At 41.1% G+C, this 13,384-nt stretch overlaps 2 protein-coding genes across 6 annotated transcripts in view; one reads left to right on the top strand and one right to left on the bottom strand.

Moving 5' to 3' along the window:
- The window catches only part of ARFGEF1 (ADP ribosylation factor guanine nucleotide exchange factor 1), a 185,738-nt gene that overhangs the window by 165,411 nt on the left and 6,943 nt on the right, over positions 1-13,384 (top strand). For 4 of the 5 annotated variants that reach the window (XM_050940493.1, XM_050940496.1, XM_050940494.1 and 1 more), the window contains 2 exons: positions 6,419-6,548; positions 12,908-13,047. In XM_050940493.1, coding sequence (XP_050796450.1) covers positions 6,419-6,548; positions 12,908-13,047 — 270 coding nt within the window. Of the gene's footprint in view, positions 1-6,418; positions 6,549-8,012; positions 8,723-12,907; positions 13,048-13,384 lie in introns of those variants that run through there. The other variant, XM_050940497.1, reaches the window with a different exon arrangement.
- LOC127045340 (uncharacterized) lies at positions 1,601-3,407 on the bottom strand. The gene is made up of 2 exons (XM_050941372.1): positions 2,733-3,407; positions 1,601-2,383 (listed from the first exon to the last, which is right to left on the bottom strand). Exons 1-2 carry the CDS (start codon positions 2,911-2,913, stop codon positions 1,911-1,913), a joined length of 654 nt encoding a protein of 217 aa, XP_050797329.1. The 5' UTR covers positions 2,914-3,407; the 3' UTR covers positions 1,601-1,910.

The raw sequence follows: 13,384 nt of genomic DNA, 5'->3' as shown, positions 1-13,384 counted from the left end.
TAAACCGGTTTTATAAAACAGATATTATAAAGTCGACTGCGCGCGGCCACACTAGGTACATTAATTCAGCGGTGTGCGTCCATGGTCCAAGGCTAGCATCGATTTCCGGAGCGTTGCACTGTGGGTAGCTATTCCGTAGCTATCCCATAGTTCCCGCAGTCTCCCCTGCCCCTTGGAATTCTGGGTTGAGATCCCAGTGCCTGATGGGGCAAAAATCATTGTCGTGGGTGGTTCTGGGTACAGCCTCACCCCTCCCTTCCTGAAAGCAGCAGACAACCATTTTGTGCCTTTTTTCCTGGGTGAACTGAAAGCAAACGCCATAGAACAGCAAGCATTGACCCTGCTGAGATCAATAGCGCAATCGTGGACGTTGTAAACACCTCGTGCATTCTCGTGCAGTCTGTGGTTGAACCATGAACTGCAAAGGCAGGGGAGGAGGAGGCAGCTACGGCAGCGTGGCGACGAGAGTGATGAGGACATGGACACTGATTTCTCCCTAACCGCGGGCCCCTGCGCTTTGGAGCTCCTGCTGGTAATGGGTGAGGTTCTACCCATTGAACGCCGATTTTGGGCCCGGGAAACAAGCACAGACTGGTGGGACCGCAGAGTTTTGCAGGTGTGGGACGATTCGCAGTGGCTGCGAAACTTTCGCATGCGTAAGAGCACTTTCTTTGAACTTTGTGACTTGCTTTCCCCTGCCCTGAAAAGCCATAATACCAAGATGAGAGCAGCCCTCACAGTGGAGAAGCGAGTGGCAATAGCCCTCTGGAAGCTTGCAACGCCAGACAGCTACCAGTCAGTCGGGAATCAATTCGGAGTGGGAAAATCTACTGTGGGGGCTGCTGTGTTGCAAGTAGCCAAAGCAATCATTAAGCTGCTGCTACGAAAGGTTGTGACTCTGGGAAACGTGCAGGTCATAGTGGATGGCTTTGCTGCAATGGGATTCCCTAACTGTGGGGGAGACGATAGATGGAACCCATATCCCTATCTTGGCACCGGAGCACCAGGGCACCCAGTACATAAACCGCAAGGGGTACTTTTCAATGATGCTGCAAGCACTGGTGGATCACAAGGGACGTTTCACCAACATCCACGTGGGATGGCCAGGAAGGGTTCATGACGCTCGCGTCTTCAGAAGCACTGTTCTGTTTAAACGGCTGCAGCAAGGGACTTACTTCCCGGACCAGAAAAGAACAGTTGGGGATGTTGAAATGCCTGTCATTATCCTGGGGGACCCAGCCTACCCCTTGATGCCATGGCTCATGAAGCCATACACAAGCAGCATGGACAGTGGTCAGGAGCTGTTCAACTACAGGCTGAGCAAGTGCAGGATGGTGGTAGAATGTGCATTTGGCCATTTAAAAGCCCGCTGGCGCACATTACTCACTTGCTCAGACCTCAGCCAAACCAGTGTCCCCTTTGTTGTTGCTGCTTGCTGTGTGCTACAATCTCTGTGAGAGTAAGGGGGAGACCTTTATGGCGGGATGAGAGGCTAAGGCAAATCACCTGACCGCTGATTACGCGCAGCCAGACACCAGGGCGATTAGAAGAGCTCACCAGGAAGCAGTGCGCATCAGAGAAGCCTTGAAAACAAGTTTCATCACGGGCCAGGGTACAATGTGACTGCTGTGTTCGTTTCCCCTTCATCCTTCATGAACCTCCCCCCCATTATTGACTCCTCCTGTAAGCAACCCACCCTTCCCCTTCGATTACAGCTTGCTTAAGGAAATAAAGTCACTATCGTTTAAAAAGCATGTATTCTTTATTAAAAGTCATTCCCTGTAAGCAACCGACCCTCCCCCTTCGTTGAAAAAGCATGTAATTATAAAAAGAGGAAGTTAATTAACAAGGTATCCCGGGAGTGGTTTGGGAGGAGGATAGGAGGGAAGGAAAAAGCCACTAAGCACATTTCAATGTAATGACAGCCTTTTGGTTGGACTGTCCACGGGGGTGGAGTGGGCTGGTGCACAAAGCCTTCCCCCACGCGTTCTTACACGTCTGGGTGAGGAAGACATGGAACATGGTGAGTACTGAGGGTGGTTAAACATGGGCTGCAGCGGCACTCTGTGACCCCCGCTGCTCCTCCTGAAGATCCACCAGACGTCGGAGGATGTCATTTTATCACGCAGCAGCTCCAGCGTTGCATCCCGCCACCGCTGATCTTCCTGCCTACACCTCTCATCTCGAGCATCTCTCCTGTCCTCACGTTCACTGGCATCTTTCCTGTACTTTGCTACCACATCCTTCCACTCCCTCAGATGAGCTCTTTCATTGCGGGTTACTGCCATGATTTCTGAGAACATTTCATCTCGTGTCCTCTTCTTCCTCCGCCTTATCTGAGCTAGCCTTCGGGATGGTGTAGGGAGGCTTGAAAAATGTTCAGCTGCATGAGTGGGGGAAAATAGGGAGAGAAGGATTTAAAAAGATACATTTTACAGAACACTGGTTATACTCTTTCACAGTGAACAACACTATTCACTTTACATAGCACGTGATTTCACTACAAGGTCGCATTTGGAATCTTTTAATATTGAGTGCAAAGGCTTTTGGAGTACCTCCAGGAGCGCTTCATGGAGATGTCCCTGGAGGATTTCCGCTCCATCCCCAGACACGTTAACGAACTTTTCCAGTAACTTTACTGGCAGCGAATGCATCCCAAGCCCTCATGCAAATCAATCATTAAAAAATGCTTGCTTTTAAACCATGTTTTATATTTACAAAGGTACACTCACCAGAGGTCGCTTCCATGGCTTCACTGTCTGGGCTAGTGGCTTGGGAGGGCTGGGAGGGTAATTCCGTCTGGGTCACAAAAAGCTCCTGGCTGCTGGGGAGAACGGAGTGCTGTGTGCTCTCTGCAAGCTCATCCTCCTCTTCCTCCTCCTCATCTTCCCCCTCCGCTGAATCCTCATCCATGGTTGAGATTATAATCCCCACCTCGGAATCCACGGACAAGGGGGGGGGTAGTGGTGGCGCAGCCCCCTAAAATTGCATGCAGCTCAGCGTAGAAGTGGCATGTTTTTGACCCTGACCCTGATCTTCCCTTTGCTGCTTTGGTTTTCTGATAGGCTTGTCTGAGCTCCTTAACTTTCACTCTGCACTGCACTGAGTCCCTGGTGTGGCCTTTTCCCATCATAGCCTTGGAAATTTTTTCAAAATTTTTTTCATTTCGTCTTTTGGAACGGAGTTCTGTTAGCACTGAATCCTCTCCCCATATAGCAATCCGATCCAGTACTTCCTGTGCGGTCCATGCTGGAGCTCTTTTTTGATTCTCAGGAGACTGCATTGTTACCTGTGCTGATGAGCTCTGCGTGGCCACCTGTGCTGATGAGAGCTCCACGCTGGCCAAACAGGAAATGCAATTCAAAAGTTCGCGGGGCTTTTCCTGTATACCTGGCCAGTGCATTAGAGTTCAGATTCCTGCCAGAGCGGCCAGCGGTGTGCTGTGGGATACCGCCCGGAGGCCAATAACTTCGATTTGCGGCCACACTAACCCTAAATCGATATGTTAATATCTATTTTAGCGTTACTCCTCTCGTTGGGGAGGAGTACAGAAATCGATTTAAAGAGCCTTTTAAATCGATATAAAGTGCATTGTAGTGTGGACGGGTACAGCGTTAAATCGATTTAACGCTGTTAAAATCGGTTTCACTGCGTAGTGTGGACCAGACCTTAATGGTGATCAACAAATAGTGAAAAAATGAAATAAAATTCTTCAATTTAGTATGCAGAAAACTCACCCGAGCAAGAATCTGTTCTTCGGCCTCCGTTTTTGTCTTGGAAGGCATGGTTCCTGTTTTCTTGTGTTGGGGTGCCCTCCGGTGTTTATCTTCTGAACTGCAGGCTCTGTTTCCTCCTGGGGTCTGCCTAGCAACAGTGCCTTTTTCCCTTTCTTCCTCTAGCTAATCTTTTCAATGTAAAGTAAACCAGAAAAACCACTTTATTTGCATGTATATAGTGCTGGTATTTGACTCCTAATGGGAGTGCTATTGTGTGACAAAAGACCTGTAATAGTCCCGTAATGGTTCCTTGCTTAATATGCAAGCCAAAAACTGCCAGAGAGAGCAGAAAAAATAATTCTCTCTGGTTCCTTTTTAAAACCAAACTGTTTCTCTCTGCTTAAAAGCCCCTAGCAGAGAAAAGAAAAATATAATATTCCTACTGGCTTCTGGATTCTTTCTTTCCCACAATGCTGCCACTCATATCATAAACCTAGTCCCAGATTTGGACCTTAGCGTCCAAAATATGGGGGTTAGCATGAAAACCTCCAAGCTTAGTTACCAGCTTGGACCTGGTAAAGCTGCCACCACCCAAAAAATTAGAGTGTTTTGGGGCACTCTGGTCCCCCCAAAAACCTTCCCTGGGGACCCCAAGACCCAAATCCCTTGAGTCTCACAACAAAGGGAAATAAACCTTTTCCCTTCCCCCCCCCCAGGTGTTCCTGGAGAGAGACACAGAAGCAAGCTCCGTGAATCTAAACAGAGGGACTCCACCCTCCCCGTTCCCAGTCCTGGAAAACAGAATTACCGAGAGCTAATCTCTCTTTCCCCCTCACCCAGAGGGAATGCAAAGTCAGGCTAGTAAATCTAACACACACAGATTTCCCCCTGACTTCTTCCTCCCACCAATTCCCTGGTGAGCACAGACTCAATTCCCTGGAGTTCCCCACTAAAGAAAAACTCCAACAGGGCTTAAAAAGAAAGCTTTATATAAAAAGAAAGAAAAATACATAAAAATGGTCTCTCTGTATTAAGGTGACAAATACAGGGTCAATTGCTTAAAAGAATATTGAATAAACAGCCTTATTCAAAAAGAATACAATTCAAAGCACTCCAGCAACTATAGACATGTAAATACAAAAAAAAACATATAAATCACTGTCTGATCTTTTGTACTTACAACTGGGAAACAGAAGATTAGAAAGGCAGGAGACAGAAAAAATCACTTCTCATAGCCGAGAGAGTACAGGCAGAAGACCAAAGAACAAAGGACTCACACACAAATTTCCCTCCACCCAGATCTGAAAAAGTCTGGTTTCCTGATTGGTCCTCTGGTCAGGTGTTTCAGGTACTTCTTTCCAGGTGTAAGAGACATTAACTCTTAGCTATCTGTTTATGACAGACGGGTACAGCGTTAAATCGATTTAACGCTGTTAAAATCGGTTTCACTGCGTAGTGTGGACCAGACCTTAATGGTGATCAACAAATAGTGAAAAAATGAAATAAAATTCTTCAATTTAGTATGCAGAATACTCAACCCAGCAAGAATAAGGAAGCTATTCATATGATAGCAGCAGAGAACCCTGTGGCACCTTATAGACTAACAGACGTTTTGGAGCATGAGCTTTCGTGGGTGAATACAGCATCTGAGGAAGTGGGTATTCACCCACGAAAGCTCATGCTCCAAAACGTCTGTTAGTCTATAAGGTGCCACAGGATTCTTTGCTGCTTTTACAGATCCAGACTAACACGGCTACCCCTCTGATACCATTCATATAATGTAGCCGCTTTTCTCTTGCAGATCATCCCCAAGTCATAGATCTTATCTTGTCTGCTCTTCTCTTGTAACTCCCCTGTTTTTTAGTATTCCTGATATACATATCCCAGAAATCTGCTGAAGCAGCTAGCTATCAAATAACAATAATAGTAATAATATTTAATAGGACATTTGCCTGATACTTCCGTCGGCCAAGCCAACATCTTGCTGCAGTAGACTTCTGTGATTTATACCCACCACCCATCATGAGATGATCATTCATGACTTCTGGGGACTTGAAGCAAATAAAGATTAAAGTTCAGATATATTGCCCACTTACTCTTGCTATTTGAAGCATTCCAAGATCTGCCACTTACATCCCTATGCCTCATTTTCACCCATTTATATATTGGAGATTGATGCTTCACTGGGTGGGTCTAAGAATTTGTTAATAAAGCACTTGGAAGGAAGGTATAGAGCAATGCCAGGTTTCAGAATTATACTACATTTAATGTATTTTAGTTAATCCATTGAAACTTGAATTAAGCTTTTACTTGACATGCTAGTACATGGTCCACTGAAGTATTTGAAAATGGTAAAAAATGATTGTAAGTGCAAAGTATTCTCTTGATTTCAATATATAATTACATATTTTATCTTAGTTATATGATTATATTACTTTACTCTATATGCATGTATTTGAGAAGTTGTCAATCCTTGTCTTGGTGAACCTTATTACTTGACTTGGTCTTCTCCCAATTCTAATATAAAAAACTGCTATAGTGCATATTATTGTGATTATTTAAAAAATATAATGAAATAGAAAACTCCTCAGAAACTGTTGTTGTCAGTAAATTGCAGTTACATTTTATTGAAAGTTAACCCATTGGTGAGCTTCTGTTCAGTTTATTTCATGTACCAACTGTTGGGTTTATTTTATTTTCAGGATACAGTATCACAGAAATCTGTAGATATTCATGATACTGTCCAGCCAAGATCTTCAGATAGACACCAGATTCAGCCCATTGTGGGGTCCACAGCAGGTGAAGAGATCAGCAAAACCAGACCTACAGCAAGTCAGTCTTTCTCTAAATAAAAAGAGGAATGCTTGATAACAGAGAATTTTATATTTGTTAAAGTAGTGTTTCTCAACCTGGGGAGGGGGTTGGGAGGTGTCTCAGAATGGGTTTAGGAGGGTCACAAGTAAAGGTATGAAAAAACATTTGTATGCCAGATCAAAGTATATTTTTACACACAAACAAACTATAAGTTCACTTTTTACAAATTAAGAGTCTTACAAAGTTCTTCAATGAGATACTTGTGCTTGTTTTGTACCAGCTAATTTTTTATGTTGGGTTGAATTGAAGAAACCATTGATGAGAATCCCCATGTACATAAGTATGGTGATGTATACGGGATCAAAACTTTCAAAGTTTCAGTTACAAGTTCAGAATACTCATACTTCTAAGCGATTCAAAACATGCAAACATCTTCTGAAAGAAATGAACACTGAAGCTTTTTGTCAGATGAAAACTTGATCAGTTTATCTTGTAGGCTTCCTCAAGTTCTGCAAACTTGGCTTCTCTTTTGTTGAACTGATTAATTATCCACCTCTTGCCATGTTCTTCATAATCAGGCGGGAAGTAATCCTGGAGCTGCTTTTTAAGTTCAAGTATATGTTCAGACATGTTTTTTTAATTGTTTTATGTCCACACTCTTGTCATCAGCAATTGATTTTAATTAACTTGCAACTCATAGGAAATGACTCGAAGTTTCCGCTCTGAAGCTGAGTAGACCAGGCTCCAAGCTTCTTTCCAAACGCTCTTGCTTTGTCTCCCAACACAATTATGGTTTTGTGCTGTCCTTGAAAACTCATGTTTAACTCATTGAGATGATCAAAGATGTCTGAATAAGCCAATTGAAGAAACCATGAATTATCCCAGAACGATTTAGCAAAAAGAGTCCCTTGATCCTGTGTGATCATAAGTACTTCAGCTCGCAATTCAGAAAGTCTGCTTAACACTTTTTCCTCTAAGAGCTGTCTCACTTCAGTGTGTAAGAGAAGACTTTTATGAAGTGCACCCATTTCATCACAAACAGGCGAGCTGAAAGAAATAGGCTTTTTTATGAAAATCACAACTTTTACAGATTCATCAAGTAATGCAACTCAGAAAGCATTCCTTTCGCAGCAAGTGCTTGCCGATGTAAGAAGCAGTGGGTCCAAATTGCATGCAGCATAATTGTTCTTAATCTTGCAGCAAGCCCGCTGTTCTTGCTAATCATTGCTTTGGTAGCATCACTGCATATAACAACATTTTTTCCAATCGATTTCAAAATAATTTGGTAGCTTAAGCAAAAATGTTAAATAGATATTCATCAGTCATGTGGCTAGGCAGCACTTTACAGAAGAGCATGTTTTCCTCAACGGTAGCATCTGAATTGTATCAAAGGAAAGCTAAGAACTGTGCTGATCCTGGAACATCTGTTGATTCATGAAACTGAGCAGCTAGGAATTCACTCCATTTTAACTTTTCTTTCAGCTGCTCATGAATGTCATCAGCCATTTCATTAACATGCCTCAAAACTGTATCATTTCATAAAGGAGTAGCTTTATTTGCCTCTTTATGGCGGAGCATGCTTGTAACAATGTCTCATGCCACAGGAAGTGTGAGATTCTCGGCTATTGTACGTTCCTTACATGTTTGGGCAATACCAAGTGATGTGAGATATGAAGCTTCAAGAGCATTCTTACTGACATTCCTTGTATTTGGCATCAGTGGTTGCTGGCTATTCAAGCTGTTCCATTTTCTCTTTAAAGAACTCAGGAGGCTTGTTCTTTAACTGTGGATGTTTACTTTCCAAATGCTGACTTAATTTCAAAGGTTTCCTGCTATCAGCACTTAGCACTTCAGTACACACAACACAATGAGGTTTATTTTTTGATTGCTGTAAAACTGTACATTAAATAGCTGCAATCATATTTTCTGCGCTTTGCCTTCTTCACTCCTTCATTCTGCAAAGTACTTGCTTGAGCTTTTTTTTATCCTTTGCACAAGAAGACCTCGCTGAAAAGTGCACATACATATTTGCTAGCTGCAAAGAATAACAAAAAATTACTCTATATTAGAGCTGTCGGTTAATCGCAGGTAACTCATGCAATTAAATAAAAAAAATTAACTGCAATTAAAACAACTTTATCGCGATTAATTGCACAGTTAAACAATAGAATACAAATTGAAATTTATTAAATATTTTTGGGTTTTATACATTTTGAAATATATTGATTTCTGTTACAACACAGAATGAAAAGTATACAGTGCTCATTTTGTATTATTTTTATTACAAATATTTGCACTGTAAAAATGATAAACAAAAGGAACAGTATTTTCCAATTCACCTCATAAAAGTATTGTAGTGCAATCTAACTTACAAATGTAGTTTATTAATTTTTGTTACATAACTGCACTCAACAAGAAAACAATGTAAAACTTTAGAGCCTACAAGTCCACTCAGTACTACTTCTTGTTCAGCCAATTGCTAAAACAAACAAGTTTGTTTACATTTACAGGAGATACTGCTGACTGCTTCTTATTTACAATGTCACCTGAAAGTAAGAACTGGCGTTCGCATGGCACTTTTATAGCTGGCGTTGCAAGGTATTTACGTGCCGGATATGCTAAACATTCATATGCCCCTTCATGCTTCGGTCACCATTCCAGAGCACATGCTTCCATGCTGATGATACTCACTAAAGAAAAAAAAGCATTAATTAAATTTGTGACTGAACTCCTTGGGGGAGAATTGTATGTCTCCTGTTCTGTTTTACCCACATTCTGCCATATATTTCATGTTATAGCAGTCTCAGATGATGACCCAGCACGTTTGTTTAAGAACAGTTTCACAGCAGATCTGACAAAACACAAAGAAGGTACCAATGTGAGATTTCTAATCTGAGAGGGATGAGGTGTGGAGCATGTTTTCAGATGTCTTAAAAGAACAACACTCCAATGCAGAAACTACAGAAACCAAACCACCAAAAAAGAAAATGAGCCTTCTGCTGGTGGCATCTGACTCAGATGATGAAAATGAACATGCATCGGTCCACTCTGCTTTGGATCATTGTTAAACAGAACCCGTCATCAGCGTGAACATATGTCCTCTGGAATGGTGATTGAAGCATGAAGGGACATACGAATCTTTAGCGCATAGGGCACATAAATATCTTGTGATGCTGGCTACAACAGTGCCATGTGAATGCATGTTCTCACTTTCAGGTGACATTGTAAACAAGACTTAGGCAGCATTATCTCCTGCAAATTGTAACTATACTTGTTTGTCTGACCAATTGGCTGAAATAGGAGAGTGGACTCATAAGTTCTAAAATTTTATAGACTCATAGACTCTAGGACTGGAAGGGACCTCGAGAGGTCATCGAGTCCAGTCCCCTGCCCTCATGGCAGGACCAAATACTGTCTAGACCATCCCTAATAGACATTTATCTAATCTACTCTTAAATATCTCCAGAGATGGAGATTCCACAACTTCCCTAGGCAATCTATTCCAGTGTTTAACTACCCTGACTGTTAGGAACTTTTTCCTAATGTCCAACCTAAATCTCCCTTGCTGCAGTTTAAGCCCATTGCTTCTTGTTCTATCATTGGAGGCTAAGGTGAACAAGTTTTCTCCCTCCTCCTGATGACACCCTTTTAGATACCTGAAAACTGCTATCATGTCCCCTCTCAGTCTTCTCTTTTCCAAACTAAACAAACCCAATTCCTTCAGCCTTCCTTCATAGGTCATGTTCTCAAGACCTGTAATCATTCTTGTTGCTCTTCTCTGGACCCTCTCCAATTTCTCCACATCTTTCTTGAAATGTGGTGCCCAGAACTGGACACAATACTCCAGTTGAGGCCTAGCCAGCGCAGAGTAAAGCGGAAGAATGACTTCTCGTGTCTTGTTTACAACACACCTGTTAATGCATCCCAGAATCACATTTGCTTTTTTTGCAACAGTATCACACTGTTGACTCATATTAAGCTTGTGATCCACTATGACCCTTAGATCTCTTTCCGCCATACTCCTTCCTAGACAGTCTCTTCCCATTCTGTATGTGTGAAACTGATTGTTCCTTCCTAAGTGGAGCACTTTGCATTTATCTTTATTGAACTTCATCCTGTTTACCTCAGACCATTTCTCCAATTTGTCCAGATCGTTTTGAATTTTGACCCTGTCCTCCAAAGCAGTTGCAATCCCTCCCAGTTTGGTATCGTCCGCAAACTTAATAAGCGTGCTTTCTATGCCAACATCTAAATCGTTGATGAAGATATTGAACAGAGCTGGTCCCAAAACAGACCCCTGCGGAACCCCACTTGTTATACCTTTCCAGCAGGATTGGGAGCCATTAATAACTACTCTCTGAGTACGGTTATCCAGCCAGTTACGCGCCCACCTTATAGTAGCCCCATCTAATTTGTACTTTCCTAGTTTGTCTATAAGAATATCATGTGAGACCGTATCAAATGCCTTACTAAAGTCTAGGTATATCACATCCACCGCTTCTCCCTTATCCACAAGGCTCGTTATCCTATCAAAGAATGCTATCAGATTAGTTTGACACGATTTGTTCTTTACAAATCCATGCTTGCTATTCCCTATCACCTTACCACCTTCCAAGTGTTTGCAGATGATTTCTTTAATTATCTGCTCCATTATCTTCCCTGGCACAGAAGTTAAACTGGTCTGTAGTTTCCTGGGTTGTTTTTATTTCCCTTTTTATAGATGGGCACTATATTTGCCCCCTTCCAGTCTTCTGGAATCTCCCCCGTCTCCCATGATTTCCCAAAGATAATAGCTAGAGGCTCAGATACCTCCTCTATTAACTCCTTGAGTATTCTAGGATGCATTTCATCAGGCCCTGGTGACTTGCAGGCATCTAACTTTTCTAAGTGATTTTTTACTTGCTCTTTTTTTATTTTATCTTCTAAACCTACCCTCTTCCCGTAAGCATTCACTATATTAGACATTCCTTCAGACTTCTCAGTGAAGACCGAAATGAAGCATTTTGCATTGTTTTATTTTTGAATGCAGTTTTTTTTACATAATTCTACGTTGTAAGTTCAACTTTCATTATAAACAGATTGCACTACAGTACTTGTATTAGGTGAATTGAAATATACTATTTTTTGTTTTTTACATTGCAGATATTTGTAATAAAAATAGAAAATGCATACTGTACACTTTGTATTCTGTGTTGTAATTGAAATAATATATTTGAAAATGTAGAAAACATTCACAATATTTAAATAAATGGTATTCTATTGTTGAACAGTGCAATTAATCATGATTAATTTTTAATCACTTGACAGCACTTCTCTATATATTTGCATAAGTTTGAAATATTAGTTTTTATTCATAATTTACTTAATGATATTTAAGGTAAGGGGTCACAGTTTTTTATAAAGCCCAAAGGCGGCTGCCAGCACAAAAAGATTGAGATACGCCATGTTGAAGATATTACTTAATGGATATATGACTTTTAATTCTCTGTGGTGAAGGCAAAAATGGAACAGTTTTATAAGGAGAAAAACACCTTGAGTGAAATTTTTGCCCCTTGGAAGTCAATGGCAAAACTCCCATTGGCGTCCATGGGGCCAGGATTTCACCCTGTGTTTAAAAATCTTGCTTTAGGTTGCTAGTAAATTTGTAACTTAAAGCAAGATTTCTTAAACACAGTATTTGACTCCTTATAAAATTATTATAAATTAGTAACTTAATCTTTCTTTCCTTGAATTTAATTTTTTGTGAGGGATGTAACATTATAAGCTAACACTAGCTGAGAACAAAAAATTTTCATTCCTGCCCAGAGGAGAGCTAACAAATGTTACAAAGCAGCCTCTAGAACCTTGGTTGCAAATGTATGTGTAGATGCTTGACGTACTAGTGACTAATTACCCTATTTAACTTGCAAGTATTTTCCAGTATAGAGAAGGCAAATGTATCAAAATGCTAGTCTGAAAGGGTCCATTTTTATAAGCGACAATCACTTCGCCTGTTGAGTTCTGGCTATTCTGCTAATACTGCCAAGAAAAGTTGCAACTTAGTTAGTAGTTTTGTGGTGATGGACACCTGCCTCCTATAAACTGAACTAAAACCCTTCAACAATTTTAGAGGTTGGAAAAGATGGGGAAAAAACCCTTCCCAATTAAAAAAATATATTGACAAACTTTTTTGTGTGTGGTCATAATTCAGTGGATGCATTTTTACATTTCAGACTTGGTTTTTAACTATCCATGCAATTACATTCTTTTAAGTGTAGGTCTGTCCTGAAAGTCTTCACTAAAATAACTTACAGATTTAAATTGTACTTTAACAGTTACTCAGGCAAAAAAAGTCAAGTTGCTAGAATAAGTAATTTTGCTGTTTTGTTTTTTTTAAGAATTTCCAGAACAGAAGTTGTTTGCTGCTCTGTTAATCAAATGTGTTGTACAACTGGAGCTTATTCAGACTATCGACAACATTGTGTTCTTCCCAGCAACCAGCAAAAAAGAAGATGCAGAGAATCTAGCAGCAGCACAGGTAAGTTTGAGTGGTTGGTGTTAGCCTTTTGGGAAGATTTTCACTGGTAGATTAAGTTCCATAAGCTCTTGCAACTTCAGTCAACTAATAGTTTCTTAGAACAATTACATAATTTCCAACAAAGCAACCAAAGTGTCTGTTAAACGTTACATTAATTCAGCCTCCCCCACAGAGGCAGACCACTTTGTGGAGGCTTAAATTTAGATATTACTAGTGTGTGATGAAATTTCCTTACCTCGTATGTGGTGTTACTTGTTTGATTGTTCTATCCAGATCTAAGTTTAAGTATGTGTATGGCTAGAAATAAGGTAAGGGGCATAATTCATAGTGTCTGTCT

This window comes from Gopherus flavomarginatus, chromosome 2, assembly GCF_025201925.1.
Source record: "Gopherus flavomarginatus isolate rGopFla2 chromosome 2, rGopFla2.mat.asm, whole genome shotgun sequence".
NCBI lineage: Eukaryota > Metazoa > Chordata > Testudines > Testudinidae > Gopherus > Gopherus flavomarginatus.
Note: the sequence above shows the minus strand (reverse complement) of the source record. Positions and strands in the feature narration are given on the sequence as shown.

What these genes read in the sequence shown, in the direction of transcription:
- LOC127045340 (XM_050941372.1), bottom strand. Translation starts at nt 2,913, where the DNA reads ATGGATGAGGATTCAGCGGAGGGGGAAGATGAGGAGGAGGAAGAGGAG. An exon ending in AGCCATGGAAGCGACCTCTG is followed by an intron (nt 2,384 to 2,732) that starts GTGAGTGTACCT and finishes CCACTCATGCAG; the next exon opens with CTGAACATTTTTCAAGCCTC.